The 19,042-nt window shown below is 39.5% G+C and overlaps 1 protein-coding gene across 1 annotated transcript in view; it reads right to left on the bottom strand.

Moving 5' to 3' along the window:
* Itpr (Inositol 1,4,5,-trisphosphate receptor) overlaps positions 1-19,042 on the bottom strand; it is a 172,471-nt gene that overhangs the window by 76,446 nt on the left and 76,983 nt on the right. Inside the window, exons 18-20 of the mRNA XM_089649084.1 lie at positions 13,993-14,122; positions 11,844-12,013; positions 9,846-10,001 (exon numbers count right to left, since the gene is read on the bottom strand). Coding sequence (XP_089505210.1) covers positions 9,846-10,001; positions 11,844-12,013; positions 13,993-14,122 — 456 coding nt within the window. The remainder of the gene's footprint in view (positions 1-9,845; positions 10,002-11,843; positions 12,014-13,992; positions 14,123-19,042) is intronic.

The raw sequence follows: 19,042 nt of genomic DNA, 5'->3' as shown, positions 1-19,042 counted from the left end.
AGTATTGACATTTCGAGAAATCAACGATGATTGGTGGCAGCGCGGCTCTCATGATTTCAGTAGCGATGTGTGCGTGCAAAGTTGTTTGCAACGTGAATACACGCCACGGGTATCGGATACTTGCATATCCCTGTGGATGAATGAATGTGGAAATACTGCATTATGACGTGTCGTGGTTTCTTTCTCCCGAACAATTTGTTTCATGGAACTTGTACAGTATTGCAAGCCGAACGACGATAATATGTTTGTTTGTGTATGACAATGTTTCATCACAAATTTAATCGAAATTTAGACCAACTTTTATGAATAGGGTGTCCGGGGATAAAGCGCACTAACTTCGGGAGGTGATTCTACATGATGGTACAAATAATTGTAGTATTGGTCTGCTGAGTGTGGCTGGCATTATTATTTTGCTTTGTTGCTAAATTAAACGTCCCTAGTCAGTCAGTGTTGAATTTGAATGCATTTTTACTTGATTTTGAATGATTTTATTTTATTTGCAAAGATAAGATCTAGATATGATAATTTAATGAACTTGATTTAAAAGGAAGCTACAAGCCAAAAATGTGTATATTCTTGGTATACCTTATATTGTAGGTAATAGGCATTAAAATAGATTTACAAACGGAGTCTAGAAATTTCGATTTCAAGCACAAAACTGGTTTTTATTTATTTTGTAAATAATTTTATAAGAAAGCAAAAAGTTAATCTGTCACAGATAATCTTCGCTATAATACTGTATTTTTTAAAACTTGTTTCCTTTACGCGTTCATACTATTGAAAATTTCTATTGAAAAAAATATATTTTTTTTTAGTTTACATTTATATTTTTTATTGAGTAATTTATTTTTTCATTTGTATTCTACTCAAGCGAAACGATAGGAAAACCTCCAATTTATCTGAAGCATATTTTTTTGGTATTCCTAATGTACACCAATTCGTTATAAAGATTAATCAAAATAGTGATTTAGCATTAACCGGTCAGCAACGTAAGCAGATATACACGATAAAATAACGATAGCAGTCAAGTACAATAAGCGTGTTTACACGTCAACGCGTGTGTTTCCACAAAAATCGTCATAACTCCGTTATTCTTCTAGTGACATCCCTAAAACAAAAAGTAGAATATTCGTATTGAATGAAGCTTCACATCTCTATTCAAAGTTATCCATAGAAACCCGTAAAAAGACCTACTCAGTGGAAGCAAATTTTACCCGCCAAATCGTAAAACGACGCCAAGAAAGCCGTTTGACGTGCCGACCCGCCTCGCAAGTTTAATTATTTTTTTAAAAATATATTTTGTATGAAATGGTCAAAAAGTGAAGTGACAGAATTGTTTATTGTACATTTGTACGATGAAATAAGTGTTTTTTTTTTACATTATCCGTGATTTTAGTATCGTTTTTACATAAAACATTACAGGTGAGTCATTTTTACAATTTTTTCATGTTTCCATTCTAAATTTAAATATTTACAAATGTTAATATTTATTTATGATACAACAATTTGAAAGCCTATTTTGTAACCTTTCTAAAACAGTTTTTACTATTCGGCTCCGTTCAGTAATGTTTCATTTATAGAGCTTTGATTGTGAGGCGGTAATAACACAACGTTTTCGTGAAATTGACATTTCGGTAAAGACATCTTAGCTTCAAGTTCGCGAAAAGTCGGAGGGGTTAAGCTTCGCCTTAAGCAGTGTTTGACTTTAAAAACTTGATTGTTATAATCAAAACTTGAGAATGTAATGTACCTTAAGATTAACTTAAAAGAACATCTTTAGTCACTGCGTGTTTTCTCCTAAGACTTACCATTGTGTTTATTTAGTTGTAGACTTACCTAAATAAATGTTAAATTGTTCTTTTGTGCGTAATTTTGTTAATTAATTACCGTGACAATGCCTGACTTTACCCACGAAGAACGGGCAGACGTTCATTACGTTTACAGGCTACGTGATGGAAGTGGATGTTCCGCATGCCAGGAACAAAAGTGTAATTACAATTTGTTATTTTAGTGCAGTTCTCTTTTTGAATTTGATTTAAAACATACAATTGTGTAGCACATTGTAAACGTCTAACTATCAGTCTTATGTTATTGTTTACATGCTGTTTCGATGGATACGAGCCAAACCCAAATATGCAACGTTGAGACACTCGCTCTCGGCAAGTTCCCAGTGAATTTATCGGGTAAGTTTGTACCTCACACTAAGGATTTTTATAAGTTATTTCTTTTTGTATGGAAAAAGTTACCAAATGAAGTTAGTGCACTTTACCCCCAGACACTCTGTAAGTATAAGTTTTAACCACCGCTTTTGCTGTGGTGACCCTAAAAGTATAAAGTAATAAATTGAGTAGAAAATGCAAGGAATCATAATAGGTTAACTTAATCTATACAATTTACAGGTATTAGTAGCATAATACAGATATTATAGAATAAATAACAGAATGGCAGTGTATTGAGCAAGCATGGATTTGGGGTTCATACAAACATTCAAACAATGATTTAAACAATATACATAATGCAAATATGGCAAAAAGATAACCTACATTAATTTCCGATGTGATATAGAGAAAATGGACTGAAAAAATCATTTGGAATGCTACACAAGAGTCCCAAATGTCTAGAAATGTGGGATTAAAGCACCCCCGATAATGGGGATTATTGTAAGACAAAATTTCCTGATTTTTTTTACTATAATATTATCTTAATTAATTAATCTATTTTCAATTTTTGACCTAGTTGCGCCATCTCTTGGACCAGCTGGTAGCCAATTTTAAGGAATTGTTTTTTTTGGTTTGTTTTATTGAGGATTGAACCATCCTCCCAAGGGACTGGAGTCAACCGCGCTAACAACTGTGCCAAATCCCGATTGGGTTTTGTATATTAACTGCTTTAATATCATTTATCATCAATTTCAGAGAAATGAGTATATGTCCGAGTGTGTATTTGTGATTGCCACCAAAAGTTGATAGAGTGCATTGTCATCGACAACGAGTCAATCTGCAGAGTTTCAGTTTGATCGGATATCGGGAAGTGGGTTGAATTCCGCTTCCAAAATGTAATCATTCATTCACGAAATTCAAATACAGGATTTTCCAATAAGAGGTGTTATTTTGAATAGCCCGCTATTTCGGCAGATGTTACTTTTGAAGCTGTCATTTTTTGACATTTGACAAGTAGAAACTACGCCATTAATAAAAATGGAACGATACACGCTTCAACAAAGCATTAAAATTATTAAAATTCACTTGAGTGAATCAAATGCAAATCGTCTTGAGTGATGAGGCCCATTTCCACCTCGGTGGTTTCGTCAACAAGCAAAATTGTCGCATTTGGGGCTCGGAAAACCCAAGAGTTATTGTTGAAAAGCCTCTCTATCATCAATGTGTGACCGTTTAGTGCGGTTTATGGTCGGCGGAGTCATTGGACATTACTTTTTCGAAAATGAGGCTGGAGCAACAGTTACGGTGAATGGATTGCGCTATCGAGAGATGATTAATGATTTTTTATGGCCGGAATTGGATGGTATTGATCTGGACAGCGTTTACTTTCAACAAGACGGCGCTACGTGCCACACAAACAACGAAACCATTGATCTTTTACGATTGAATATCAAAATAACACCTCTTATTGGAAAACCCTGTAGATGTATTTAAAAACTAATTAATTAATTATTAGTTTTTCAAAATAAAAAAATACTAATTTTATTAGAAAATGAATATTAGCAATACACACTGGGTTCAATATTTTAAGTGCTTGTACATATCTGAAGTTTTTATTATCAGTAAAAAAAAGATGATTTCAGAAAAGAGATTTAAAATTTCCCAATAATAAATTCTAGATTTTGTTAGACTGAAGAAAGTGGGAGCGGAAGAAAATGAGCAAGGGGAAGGTTGGGAATTGCCTGGCTATTCTGGAGATCTGGTCACCAAACACAGCTAAAGCCATTTTAAACAATTTTTTCTGATTTTAGTTATTTTACAAGAACAAACAACTTGAAAATTGTTGTTTTATTTTATATTAAATTAAGTTATAAATATCATATTTTCTACTCTAGGAGAAATATAGTTGAGGATCCTGGCATCTGTGGAAGGAATAAAGAAGAATCAAGCGAGACACATCGACAGGTCCAAAGCTATAAGATAAAGCTAAGAGCATAGATAATAGAAACAATGGAGATGAGCCATGAACCAGTATTAACTATAATTCTATGTCCTGGGTAAATTTATGTATTGCCACCAACACGGGCTTCTGGTACTTCCCAGGTGCAGAACTGACTTACTAAATGTGGATATTATCGACGCGTCCTGCAACAACTTTAAGCACAAAATATCCTTTAACTTTTAATTATATACGTACCTACATGTAACCTTTTTTTGTCCTACATTATCTATGCTAACCATAGACATACACATTATAGACTAGACCAGAGGTTCCCAAAATTTTTTGCCCCGTAGACCACTTGCCAAATTTTTTTTATTCCGTAGACCCCCTGCCTGCCGAATATTGAATTTTCCGAAAACTATTAACGTACCATATGATAATCATTTATTTTTTTCATAAAAAGATTCCCTTCCCTTGCCTGCCCTACAACCGGGTGGCGATATACTTCCTCTGTTTTTGCATTGTGCAGACAGGGGCGCCCTTGTGAGGTATTACACCAAATGAAAATGGAGCAGGATAAGCAACAGGAATTTCCTTCTGTAGCTGGCCCTACAGAACTGCCCCTTAAGTTCTTTGTTAGCGCTTATTCCGATCAGTTCTTCTTGTCATATGATATCCGATTCTTCAAGATTTCGTTTCCACAATCAAAATGTCCTCAAACTTAGTTTTGAAGTCTGTGTGAAGTACATCTAAATGTTGAAAGTCATTATTACCCTGGAAGTTTTTCAAAAACAAGTTGGGGAACTAGGAAAATTCGCGGCTTCCAATGTGCAATGTTTTGGTTCAATATATTAATTCTGACGAGAAAAGGAACGTAGACCCTATTTATATACCTCAATAAACAACTTTACGATATATAAAAATACAAATATCAAATAAGTAATTTCTCAGTCTATTATATTTGTGTTAGGTCTATTGTGTCATTTACGGAACTCCTAAATGTTGACTTGAGGTAAATGGGGGTGCGCTCGTATGTACCCCCATTTGAATCTCGTGGACCCTAAATTTTTTTTTCGCTGACATAGACCCCCAGCATGCTGATATCGACCCCTGGGGGTCCATATAGACCACTTTGGGAACCTCTGGACTAGACCTTCAGTCTCCATCTCTGTAATTTGTCTGCAACCCTCATTGTAATATCACCATTTAGTTCGCAAAAATAAAATGCTTACGAATTACTAGTCCTTTACTCAATTTGAAGGCGGTTTGGTTCTTTAACCGTTTGCACGAACATTTTGATCCTGCGCAGAAAAGCCACACAAACCTTTGCCTTACATTAGCGTACATTTTCTACACTATTTCAATATGCGCTCTTCGGTGTTCAACGATCAAGCTTTCTCAAACCCTCGTCAAAATATGCTCGTCGAAATGATACCCAGATTTCATGTAAGGGTAATCCTATCAATTTTGATGTTTACGACTGTAACTACATTTTTTTTCACTTTTGCAATGTATTGATTTTTACAAAAAAAATGAAAAACTAAACATATAGCGCCGTGAGCACAACGCGTATCACCAACATCGAAGTGTACGCTTTTTTGGCATTTAATTAAATAAATTTAAAAAAACACCCACGTGCATTTGTGCTTTGAACTGCTTGTCTTCGGTCTATACATAACTTACAATGAAATCTGTGCCCCACTCATCGATATACGAAAGTACGCTCCAGAAATAATTAGATCTATCTTCTAGTAATCTAGTACAAGACTCCTGCGCAAGCGCAAGCGCAAACAAGTTGTGCATATTTCATTGTGCACAAAACTTTGTTTTACCATACTATACGTGGACAGCATTGGGCGGTATTGAGACAGCTCGTTCCACCTAAACGGTGACATGAGCGAGACAGATTACACTCATAGCAGCAAATCATATGTTGGACTAGTGGAGATATATTACACATCACATGCACTATCGAGCGCAAGTGAATTTTGCACCACTTTGGTCATGCGTAATCCGTTGCGTCTGGAAGGAATACTAATTTGCAATGTTAGCACTATAATATTTATTCACTGGCACTCGTGCCCGCGGTGAATTTAAGCAGTTTAGCGAAATTTTAAGAAATTAATTGAGTGTCCTATACTATCGAGATGATTTTGCGAACACTGACTGACTGAGCAGCATTATTTATTCAATGATTCCACAAATGTAATTTAGTTGAGTGAATGGATTGTAATACACCATTAATTAATTTTCTACACCTATATTAGATGCCAGGTACATTTTAAAAGTGAAATCCACTGCCGGCAGTACGCAAGTGGCGAGCTGTTTTTGCGTACCACTGCTGCTTGCATCTGCAAGGTTAATGTTAGCTGTAAGTTTCTACATATATAAATATATATGTCATTAAGATAGTAGTTATAGGCCTAGTCGTTATAATATAATAATAATATTGGACAATTTTTATAGCGCCGCTTTTGTGAGTTATCACCTCAGGGGCGCTTAGACAGTAGCTATAGGCCTTAGTCGTAAGTCACTAGATATAAGTCTTAAATGTAAGTCACTAGTTTTAAGTCAGTAGTTCTAGTATAAATTATTAAAGAAATATATTTGTACAGCACCCTTGAGGTAATTTTTCACAAAAACGGCGCTATATAAATTAGCCAAATATTATTATTAATACGCATAGTGGCGAACCGCCTTGGTTTCTACCTACACATCAAATGCATAACTTTCATTGCATAACATTTCATTTTATGTTAATTAACCTACCTATAATGTTTGTTTTTTCTGATCTAATTTTTACTTGTAATTGTTCTTATTTCTCTCTTGTATATATATATATATATCATGTAATATGGCAGACAGGGATTACACTACCCTCCTTGTCCTGCTGGATTAAAAACTTTAATAAATTAAAAAAATAGTGGCTTTGATTATCCTTGCAGTTTGATCGTAACTCAGCGGCAGTTGGCACGCTGCCACGCCATATCTCCTTTGTTTCTATTATCTATGGCTAATAGAGATAAGATAAATAAGTAAACAAGAATACACGGGATGAAATGGCGAAGAAACACTCACATTCCGTGGTCCATCGGCCAGTTTTTCCACAGAAAAAATGATAACGATAAAAGAATGGTTTTTAGAGTGATTTTTAAATTACTTTGGTTTTAGTGAGAGATTGTTTTCGTTTAAAAATCTACTCTAAAAGCGTGATGACAGACAGACACGATAATATCAGAGGGTATTTCATCACCTTTAAGTAAACCATTGAGTACCTGACTACTCGCCAATAAACTTAATCTTAGGATTAACCTATTAAAAAAATCATTTCTCTGAATATAACTATGTAGTTATTCTGAGGAAACTACACATGGTAGATTACATACTTTGTATTTAAATATACATAACACATTATCTGGTAAGACATTACAATTTACAAAAACATCATTTTGCAAATAACAAGTAAGTTATTGCGAAAATAGAATCAGCTGGCACGTGGCGAAAATTTAGCATAGTTGTAAAAAAGGCATTTTTATTAGCATTGGCAAGACAAATAATATATAATATAATACTCGATGGGCATTGCTAATCGATAGTTTACTCAGAGGTGATGAAATCCCCACATAGAATAATACACAGTTAATATGTTAGTTACTTAGAGTATACAGTACCTAGAAATAGAACAGATCTTATAAAATATATTCACACATTCTTGAGTAAATACCAATTTAACAATATCATTTGAGGGGTTCCATGATATTTCATCAAAAATGAAAATTCAACACACCTCCAAAAAGTGATATAGTCATGAAAAGTGATGAAACAAAAACTACATTTAATAGTTGCCTATGTAACCTATTTAACCTACTTTAATCACGTGAATGTGATTTATGCAATTATGGATTCTCATCAGAGATATTTCCATGTGAGTATCTTATATAAAATATCTGAGTGTGAGTTATTGAAGTTTTTTTATTAAATAACTAGCTAACCTGTGCCCGGCGTTGATGGGGGCTAACCTTAGGAGATAGACATATATCATTATGGACTTTTCTGTAGGCCTTTTTAAGATATACAATTCCGTAGTACATTATTTTGATGTATCTCATAAGGTTTAGCCAGCGTTAGCAATGTAGTGCCCGAAAATATATTTTTATGACTTGATTATAAAACATTGATTTTTCTCTACTTTCTATAATTATAATATGCATGTATCGTATATGTAAACCTTCAGGAAGAAATTCTCTAAATGATAGTGAAAACCCTATCAAAATCCGCTGTGTAGTTTAGAAGAAATAAGCGCACAAACAGACAGATGTGGATGGCGACTTTATTTTATACTATTTAGAGAATAGCTGTATGCTACCACACATTGCTGTCTGTCTGTGCAGATTGAGAAACATGTGTCGTTTTTACATCCAACAGATGGCGCTGTTATGTTTTTCAAAAATAGCATGATTTTACCTGTCACAGGTGACATCTATATAGTATAGGTATATAAAAACACACGCGTATTCGAATGCAACGTTGTGTCAAAAATTCCAAAGCAATCGGTGAAGGACGTTTGGAGATTTAAGTTTTTGAACAAACGATCATTTTTATTTATATTAAATAATATACCTATTTAAAACAAGTATCGCATTTCCTAAGAATTCAATTTCTAAGCCCAATGTACGCAGTGGAAATGGTTTTGCGAGCTGAAATTAGTTGCGTTGGCCTAGAAAATTCGGACAGAAAAAACTGTGCGAATTTCATGATGCAAGAGCTCATCCAGAGTCTTTTGTGGGAGGCGCTTGCGCTTTTTCTGCTTTGAGGTTAAGATTATAAAATGACTATATACAGAGTGTTAAGGGACGTAACTGACTTGCTTTGACCGGTGATTCCTTACATTATCTGGAGTAAAAAATGTAATGTAATTTTGGTCTCTGGTGACATTTTTGTTTTATTTTTCTTCGAACTTAAAAAATCAGCAGGTTTTAGACAGGTAGGGTCGGGGTGAGGGGTTGGGAGTTTATTCGGCTGAGTGACCAGTTTTTTAAAAAATAACATAAAAAGTCACTGGAGAACAAAATTTTATTTGCTTTTTTTAGTCCAAAAAATGTCAGGAATCACTGATTAAAGTAAATCAAGTACGTCTCTTAAAATCCCCAAATAATTACCCCCTATAACTCCGATACAATGAACTCTAGAACTTTTTTTTCATTTGCTATGAAATCTTTAAAAACATTAAATTGATTATGGAAACAATTCAGACAAGCGATAAAGTAGGTACCAAATTAATAATTCTATTTTTGAAATGTGTTTTTCTTTTTGACAAGCGATAAAATTAATAATTCTATTTTTGAAATGTGTTTTTCTTTTTGACAAGCGATAAAGTAGGTACCAAATTAATAATTCTATTTTTGAAATGTGTTTTTCTTTTTGACAAGCGATAAAATAGGTACCAAATTAATAATTCTATTTTTGAAATGTCTTTCGCTTTGACAGATGTCGTATTTTTCAAGTTTACTAACGGTGTTCATTTGAAAGGTAAATATCTGATTGTCCCAAATATGGACAATGTTTGTTGTTGAAAGTCAACGATCCTGACAAAAATATTTTTTTTATAAATACTTTCAACAATTATAATAATTTCCCGTGATTTTTCACAGTTCTGCGCTAGTGTGCGATAAAACTATACATTATCACTTGTCTGTATGAGTATGAAGAAGTATTCTACTTAAGGTATGATGATTGTTACTCACTCGTTAATGCTGATCTTGGTGGGGATCTCACTCCACAGGCGCGCGTACTTGACGGGAGTGACAGGCTCCTGGGGGTCGCGGTCTGCGTGCAGATGCAGCATGAGGCGGCAGAAGGAGGCGCGCAGCTCAAACGGCATCGTCGCGTTGGACATACATCTGTAATGACCAATTAACAGTACTCAACGAGGCACAGTACTGATGGAAGGACCAGGAAGTGTTCTTCCAGCAGGATGTTTTGCAACAAAAAACTCATCCTACCGGAAGAGCTTCCAGCAGAACGAACCATTAGACAATCTAATTTTATTGGCGGCTTGTACTCTCAAAAATGGGTGGTGCGCTAAAAATATTGCCAGTTTATCCCAATGTCGGGTCAGGTAAAGCTTCGGCGGTAAAGGACACTAGCAACTATAAATTTTGAAGCTTATACTGACCTGCTGGAATGATCGGTATGCGAACTGTAAACTAAAGTGACGCCATCTTGCCGAAGAGTTTAAGAGGCATTAGCGAGCACCGTTCCCATTTCGGAGAAATTTTAATACTATGGTCAGCATCCACGCTCTGCGCTTATAGATAATTGATGTTCCCGGGTGACGTTCCTCGATGAGCAATATGGAATTCACTCACACCAAGTGACTAAACCGGGTGCTTATAGTTTTATTTAATTCCTTAGTAAGGAGTAGACTTGAAAGTGGGTCGGTGATTTGGAGTCCACACCAGGTCAAGTATTCTCTCATGTTGGAGAGAGTTCAGGAGAAATTCTTGAGATTTCTCTACATGAGGGAGTATGGCTCTATCCTACTGACTTTCTCTTGGGTATGCTCGGAATGATCTATCTACGGGTCAGGGGGGATGTGCGCATTGATACACACTTCTTTAGACTGATTCGTGGATGGTTTGAAAACTCGCTCATCATGGAGAGCATTCATTTCTATGTTCCCGATGGTTATCTACGTCACCGACAACATAGACTATTTTATCTCCCGGCCTGCAGAACTAACTTGCCAATGGTCATGCCTGTGGGGAGAGCAATCTTGCTGTTGAACAGAATCAATTCGGATATCGACATTTTTAGCATCAATGAAGCTTCCTTTAAAAGGAAAGCTCTATTATTACTGGTATAGTTGATATACACACTGTTAATATTAATCTAAGAATTCTTATTACAAAAATATTTTAAAAACGCATTGAAATTAACAATTTTGTGATGTTTTTGAAATGAATAAACAGAATTGAATTGACTTATGACACGTGATAAGAAGAACGAAAATTCGAGCAGGTTGAATTTAACTTCATATTTTTACAGTAGTACATTCATTACTGTTATTTGCTTTAATTTTCGGTGATATTATTATCGGTTAATAATAATTATTTTTAGATTTACCGAAATTTTGAGGGTGCGTTTGAGCTAGCCACCACTACACCAGAGTACTAATTCTTCAGAGCACAAAATTAACTCCAAACAGGAATCCTGGAGGAAAACAATTTCTTAATAATGTTTTGTTGAACAGAGGAAGGAGTGGACATGGGTCTTGAAGAGTACGTTGTAGGAGGGAGGAAACACAGAGGCCCGAAAATCATTCCAAAAGCCAAACTGTTGAAAAACGAGTCTTCGAAGAAAGTGAAATCTAAGAAACAACCCGTTCTCAATGTCAACCATGTAAAAATGTTGGGCGCATGTTTTGCATGTTCCCGACTACGCACCAGTGCCGAAGGGACCAATGACGCTAATTCCTCGGATCATCTTCCATTGAAAGACTGGCAGAACAAAGACAGCATACCCACTTGACGCCTGTGCATGGGGGAATCTATCAAACAGATTGCTCATTTCTGCAGTCATGGATTTTTTAAGCATTTTTAGGCACCAAACTCGCGATTTTTACAGAGTCAGCAGTTATATACTATGTGCAGTATCTGCAGACCCTGTACAAGATGCTAGCTTCATCCTGGCTTCGTTGTAATGTTGCTAACAAGTAGATATAACAGAATAAATGTATTTACTTGAGTATCAGATCAATGTGCAGCTGAGGAGAAAGATTGTTGAGGGCCAGGTACTGCCGGTTGAGGCACATGTTGGAGAAGAGGTTGAGCTGGTGGCGGTAGTACTCCAGGATGGCGAGGGCCTCGGGGTCGTGACGCGCCGTAGCTAGCTGCTGGAGACTCTTGGACTTCTGGAAGACACATTATATATTACAATCAAGAGATTGATGAAAATCCAATAGCAAGATAGGTTTGTACAATTACAGTATTCTGTGACTAATCTGCCACCCCAAAAACCGGACTAGTGTCAAATAAAGTTAGTGTCAAGTAAAGTTAGTGTCAATAAAAGTTAGTGTCAAGTAAAATTAGTGTCGAGTAAAGTTAGTGTCAAGTAAAGTTAGTGTCAAGTAAAATAAAAGAACCGAAACACATGCTACCAGTCGCTAGAATACACAAAGAACTAACCGAAATATCCTAAAACAACAACAATGACTTCCATAAATCGATAGCTTATTTCTACTCGGAGACAAGTCAAAAAATGACAATTTTGATGCAATTTCGTTTTGAACTGCTCCATTTCAATACAGAAAGAACTCAAATAGTGTCTATTTTAGCTGGGAAAGCTCATAATGTAAACAAACAAAAATTTATGGAAATAAGTTGAAATAGTGTTTACGTGGAACTTGAGTGAAAAATATTATGGCTTAAAACATATATTCATATAGATCAACAAACGCTGATTCTGAATATATAAGTTTAATATATATTTTAAAGGTAGAAGTAATAAATCGTAAAAATGATTAAAACTGTAAGAAACAGAAAACAGGAGGCCTTGAGGAAAATAATTTCCTTCAGGGCATATGTCATCTTTGGGGATGCTGTGTGGAGGTTTTTTTAAAGGAGAGGAAGATCTGGGAAGAAAAAGGTATGAGGGGTGGGTGACGGCAGTGGCGCTAGGTGATTTTTTGTAGTAGGGATGCTGGACATCAAATGTTTATACTCGTACTTACTACGTACTTGATATCAAATATGCACATCTAGACGCTAGCCCACGAACAAGATACTAAAATTATCTCCATAAATCCATTAAGCTCCATAACCCAATATTTCCAGTATCCAGAATAAGTTTTTTTTCCGCAAATGGCCGAGACACAAAACTTTTTCGCTTTGATGATTCAATTATACAACCACACAATTCACTATTATCATTTAGAACACGTTGGCGAAGTATCCAAGCTCAAAGCAAACTGTCAAAGCAGCGTGCGCAATGGATTAGTAATAGAGTACACGATTCTGTGCATTATACATGTGAGCATTAAAGACGGTTTTTGTACGTTGGATGCTGTCACTAATATCGTATAAAGTTGACGAAGATATTGGTTTGCGGGTCTCAGTGCGCATGCGCGGAAAGAATGTACGTTCTAGCATTCTTGGATACGGTTTACAGATCGCTTCTACACCGCAGTGTGTTTTACGCGTTTCACAATATTTGAGAATGTATTTAGACTCGCCCGCGCTGTTTGTATTGTTTCGTTCGTTGTGCGTACACAGAAACAGGACGATAAAATGCACGATGTCTTATAATAATAATATTTGTATAATTATTTACAGCGCCATTTTTGTAAAATAATCTCATTAAGCATCCACAGCATGTATGGACGGACCGCGCCTGGGCGACGGATGTTTGAATTCATCCCTTACACTGCGAAACAAGGCGATGGGTTGAAAGAGTCCTGCTGGAGATGTTAATAGATCTCCCTCGACCAGTCTCTCCAAATCCGGAAGCAGAAATTCTGGAGCAGCAGTTCCCATACCCGCTTCCCAAATTGTTGGCGGGTTCTGACAGATCTTTCACCGCTAACTCACGGGTCGTTCCATTAAAATGCGGCCAATTTTGTGCAAATTTGTGCTGCTTAGACTTGCACACGGGTTACCTCAGTGGTATACAAATTATTTCAAAAGAATCCATGTTTGTTGGAAATCTTGTTAAATATTTAAATTGGGATTTGTTGATTTCATAGAAATAGACCATCGAAATGAAATACAGGAACTGGATTTTAACACAATTCATTAATCTCGTTTTAATCTAGATTTCAGACTTGCAAATGTATACTTCTGAACTGTGGTACTCTATTTACCAAACCTTAGGAAATGTGAAAAAAAAGGTAACCTTTTTGTTGTCCCAAACAAGCAGCACCTCATCTTCTACGCTGGTGATGGGAGACATCCTCTCTTCGAGGTCGTCTCCGTCTTCTTCCACCGCCTCACTGATGTCCTGCACATAGTGGGTCTTCATCAGCCTGTAACAATTTCAACAAAGATTAAGTGAGTATATTCCAACCTTGGATTGCCGGCATTGACCAAGTCTGGACAGGGCGTGTGAACCTTAAAATTGGCTTTGCACTGAAATCAAAAATACTGGTTTAAGAAAGCATTTTTTCAAAAAGAAAGAGCATTATCTCGCAGTCAAGAGATTGGAAGAAGCATTGCTTTTTCCCTTTTGTCGGTCTACAAGGAGCAAATTCGTCTTCCGGCAAAGTTCGTCCCAACACTCAATAGACTGATCATTTCTCAAACTCAAATTTGAGGCAGTTAGCATTATTTTAGGAAAGGGCTTTCGCGGACCTAATCATTAATAATTTAATTAGCTGTATAAATATTTTAAAATATATATAGCTTCGAGACGGCGTATCGCTTAAAGAAACAATTGATAAAAATCTTACATTTCTTTCTTGCAAAACAACTACGTTATGCAACAAAATTACGGCAACACTTTTGCCACAAAATGAACAATCTTCACTTATTTCGCGTACATTTTTAAGTTGACACAACAAGTTTATATCATGTTTGGTTAAGTTCATCTCTATATCTTGTGATGGGATGCCTTTCAGGCATGCTATTGGACGATAAAATAAAATAATTTTACCTACCAATAAAATTTATATTTTGTTTCCATCGATGCCTGGAATCCATTATGAGAGAGAGCTTGCTCTTTCGCCCTTTTCATTTGCGTTTCGCGCGTGTTTATTCCCTATATTTGCCCCTTTTCTCCACTTGCCACACTTTCTCTCCCTACTGGCAACACTGTAGTGACGCGCATTTCAGGTCACGTGATGTTTTTGTTCATATGACTCGTAATGCACCAGGTAGGGATTACCTGGATTCCAGGCATCGATGGAAACAAAATATAAATTTTATTGGTAGGTAAAATTATTTTATTTTGTGTTCCTTATCGATGCCTGGAATCCATTATGAGATGTGTCTGCTCTCACCTGGTGATCTGAAACTTGCGTTATATGTGATGCTATTTAAACTGGAGTAAAGAATGGAGCCATTGAGCACTGGAGGTGTTCGCTACCCGAGTGAGCGACCTCCCTTCGGTAGAATTTCCGGAAGGTGTGCTCAGATTTCCAATTCCCTCTTGTGAGTATCTCCTCTATAGGATAGTCTTCCAACCAGTTTAGAGAGGCTACAGCCGAGCGTACACTTCCTGGGGTTGCGTGGACTCCTGCTTCTCTGAGGACTGATTTAATCCACCCCCCTATTATTGTCTGCGTTGCAGGTTTTGCCTCTCCTGATGTGGTCACAAACAGGTGCTTTAGTAGCGGGCCTCTTCTGGCTTTAGAGAGAGCAACAACTTTCCTCAACCATTTAAGTGGGTTGATGTTGTCTTTTTCTGAACCCGTCAATTTCCAGCCTGACTGTTTGTGCTTGGCTGAATCGGTCTTTGCTCCGAAAACTGGCCACAAGGTGATCGTACTCCTCTTGTCGATAAAATGGTCTGGGGTAACTCTTAGGAGAGTTAAATCATGAACTCTCCTGCCTGACGCCAAGACGAGAAGTATTGCTGCCCTTCGTGATGCTTCAAATAGTGAGTCTTCTGCGGGGGATTCTTGACCAACCAGTCTACCACCTGTCTTGGGTCCCAGATGGGGGCTTTCTCTTTGATTCCTCGTGCCATTGAGATTGCCTTGAGAACGTGTCTCACCAGAAAATCAGAACTGATTTTTCTCGCATTCTGAGCTGGGCCGCAAAATGTGACGATGGCTGATTTGTGGACCTGAATGGTCTTAGGGGCTAGACCTTCTCGAACAAATAAGTGGGCTAGATACCTGGCGACCATTGTTGGTGGGGGATCGTTGACATCCACGCCGTTCTGCGTGCCCCATCTACGCCACCTATCCTATGCAGGTTTGTAAGTCTTCAGTGTAGACTCTCTCCAGGATGAGTTGAGGAGTTGGCGTTCTTCCCGACTCCAAGATGTGAGGGCTTGATCCCACCCGCAATTCTCCACACCTCTAGTTCCAGATCCTGGATCCTGGGAGGAGGCAGTCCTGTCGACGTGTCTATTAGGACTCCCTCTAGACTTTGCAGGCGCATTGGGGGTTCGTCTGTTCGCTGTTTTAGGTCGCTTCTCCAGAAGGTCCTCTCCCATTTTGGGACGACTAGCAGAAACATGCCCCTTGCCTGATTTAAGTGTGCTAGCACTCTCGGAACGAGATTTGGCGGAGGGAATACCCATGCTAGATTGTAGTCCCAAGGTCGACTGAACGCGTTGGGAAAGCAAGCTGAGCAGTCGCTTGAGTCTCTGGATACGTAGGTTGGTACCACGTGAGCCGTGGCTGAAGCGAACAAGTCTATTTGCGGGCAACCCCATTTTCCAAATATCTTTTCCGTCACCGGACTTAGTAGGTGCCACTCTGGGAGCTGTGCGCCCCGAGAGAGACGGTCCGCAATTCCGTTGTATCTTCCTGGAATGTATTGGGCTGTCAGAGATATCTCCATCTGGTCTACAAAATCTAGTAACTCCCGCGTTGTTTCTAGAAGGGCAAAGGATTTTGTGCCCCCTTCCTTGTTGACGTAAGCCACAACTGTCTTGTTGTCCGTCTGTAGTAAGACATTTGTCCCTGCCAGGAGATGAGCTTGGTCTTTGATGACCGCTAACACGGCGTATGCTTCCTTTCGGTTTGAGTGCCATAGTGCCTGCTCCCCCGTCCAATGACCCGCAACTGTGGTGTCGTCTAGTTGTCCTCCCCATCCTGTGTCCGCTGCATCTGTCGTCAGGAAGTGATGGAATGGGAGGGGTTGAATTGGGCTCGTGCTTCCGATGGCCCCTAGCCACCACTGTATGTCCTGCAGTGCTGCGGTGGACAGAGCAACCGGCCGAGACGGTTTCAGGTGTTGTATGTGGCGGCTGAACCTCTGCAGTCTGCGGCAATGCAAGCGACCACGAGGGATAACGAAATTTGCAAAGTTGAGTCTTCCCAGGAGACCTAGAACCTGCCTGGGAGAGCAACTGCCGACTTCCAAGGGAACCTGCAAGGCTTGGCGTAGACCAGAGCACTTGCGGTCGGAGAGAGACTTTTGGTCTGCTCTCGTGTCCCATGTTATGCCCAGGAACTCCAACTTTTGCGTGGGCGTCAGGATGCATTTCTCCAGGTTTATGCACCAACCTAGTTGTTGAAGTGTGTGCACTATAGTAACAACTTGGCGGGCCAGGTGTTCTCTGCACTGGTTTGCTACTAAGAAGTCGTCTAGGTAGACTACTGTCCTCAGCCCCTTCCTTCTTAGCAGCTCCGCTACCCAGTTTGAGAGCAGCGAAAAGATCCTTGGCGCTGATGACAGGCCGAAGGGCAGACACGTCATCTGAAGGAGTTCTCCATTGTAGACGAGGCGCAGGAATTTCCGGTGTGATCTTGCGATCGGCACGTGGAAATAAGCCTGGGAGAGGTCTACTTTTATCATCCAATCGTCGGGTTGGAGGAATTCCGGAACCCGAAAATGGCTGAAAAGTTTGAAGGGCTTTGAATCTATGAAGACGTTCAAGGCCTTCAAGTTGAAGATGGGTCTGAAGGTGTGGTCTGATTTGGAGGTAAGGAACATACCTGACAGGAAGCTCGGAGAGTCGTCTGCTGCCTCCAGAATCTTTGACGCTTTCATCATTTCGATGTGCGCGGTCATGTCTGAGGACGACTTTGTCCTGAAATTCTGCCTGAGCTCGGCCGACGGGAGAGCCAGAGGAGGTTTGGACACAAAGTGAATCCTTGCTCCTTCCAGGATGTTCAGGATTAGTGGTGACGCCCCCAACTCCCTCCACACCTCCCGATATGCCTTCAGGCGTCCTCCCCAGAAGGGCTCTGGCCTCCAGTCACCTCCATCGCCTCCTACCCCGATCGCTAGTCGCCTTGCGAGAGGGCTCTTGCTTCTTGGTGGGCTGGCGATGTGTCCTATCTTTCTCTGGCCTAGGAGCGGGTCGAAAGGGCTTTCTAGGGAGTGAGGGTGGAGCTTCCCTCACCGGCCTTGCCATTTGTGAGGTAGAGGGTTGTGGTTGACGGGGGGGTATAGGACGAAGGTGCGACACTGACAACCTTGTCTCGTCCCCCGTTTGCCAAGATATAGGCCGCCAGTTCCTCTTTATTAAAGAGGTGACTGGAGCTCGGTGGGATCCTGGCGAGGCCTTCCCTGGTAAAGGGGTCTGTTATTCCCTCCAACAGGGCCTTTCGCCTACTTTGGAGACACTCAGATCGCCTTCCACATACAATTTGTAGGACGTCGTCCGTGATCCTACTGTATGGGGATTCCTTGGCGAACATCTCCTGGATTTTCTCGAACAGGGTCGAAGGGGTCAAGCAGGTGCCGGGATCGGCTGCCCAGTTTACCAGCGTCTGCATATTCCCTTTTACTGCCTCCGTTTGTGCTAAGATGGCATTCGAGAGAGCTCCCAGGGAACGATCCAGGGCTGGTGCAAAAGAGCTGTTCTTGTCGAGCCTCTTCAGCTCTTCATTCACCTCCAGCTCTACGAAGGCAGGCGTGGCGGTGTAAGCCTTTTGGGTTTCGGCGTAGCGAACCCGCGACCATTCCTCCGAGTTAAAATGCTGAAGAGCCGAAATAACTCCCACTCTTCTCGCGTCCGCTTTCGGGATCGGTGCCTCTTTCACCACGGTGCTCGGGTTTCCGAACTCCAGAATGTTCTTCTGGGCGGCTAGGCTGGCGGGTAGTTCTATGAACCCCGATCCTTCCCGCCGTGTACCTTCAGCGGGGTCTTCTCTCCCCGGATATTCCTCGAGTTCTACGCGACTGCCCATTAGGGCGTCCGTCAGAGCGGACACCTGTTGCGTCAGTCGTTCAACTCGCGTGTCCAGGTGTCTGTAACCCCTCTGACTGGACGAGGAATCGGAGTCCGAATCCTCGCGTCGGCGCTTGCGGGAATCTTACGTTTG

The sequence above is a fragment of the Hesperophylax consimilis genome, chromosome 29, assembly GCF_061612785.1.
Source record: "Hesperophylax consimilis isolate HC1 chromosome 29, BYU_Hcon_1.0, whole genome shotgun sequence".
Taxonomy (NCBI): domain Eukaryota; kingdom Metazoa; phylum Arthropoda; class Insecta; order Trichoptera; family Limnephilidae; genus Hesperophylax; species Hesperophylax consimilis.
Note: the sequence above shows the minus strand (reverse complement) of the source record. Positions and strands in the feature narration are given on the sequence as shown.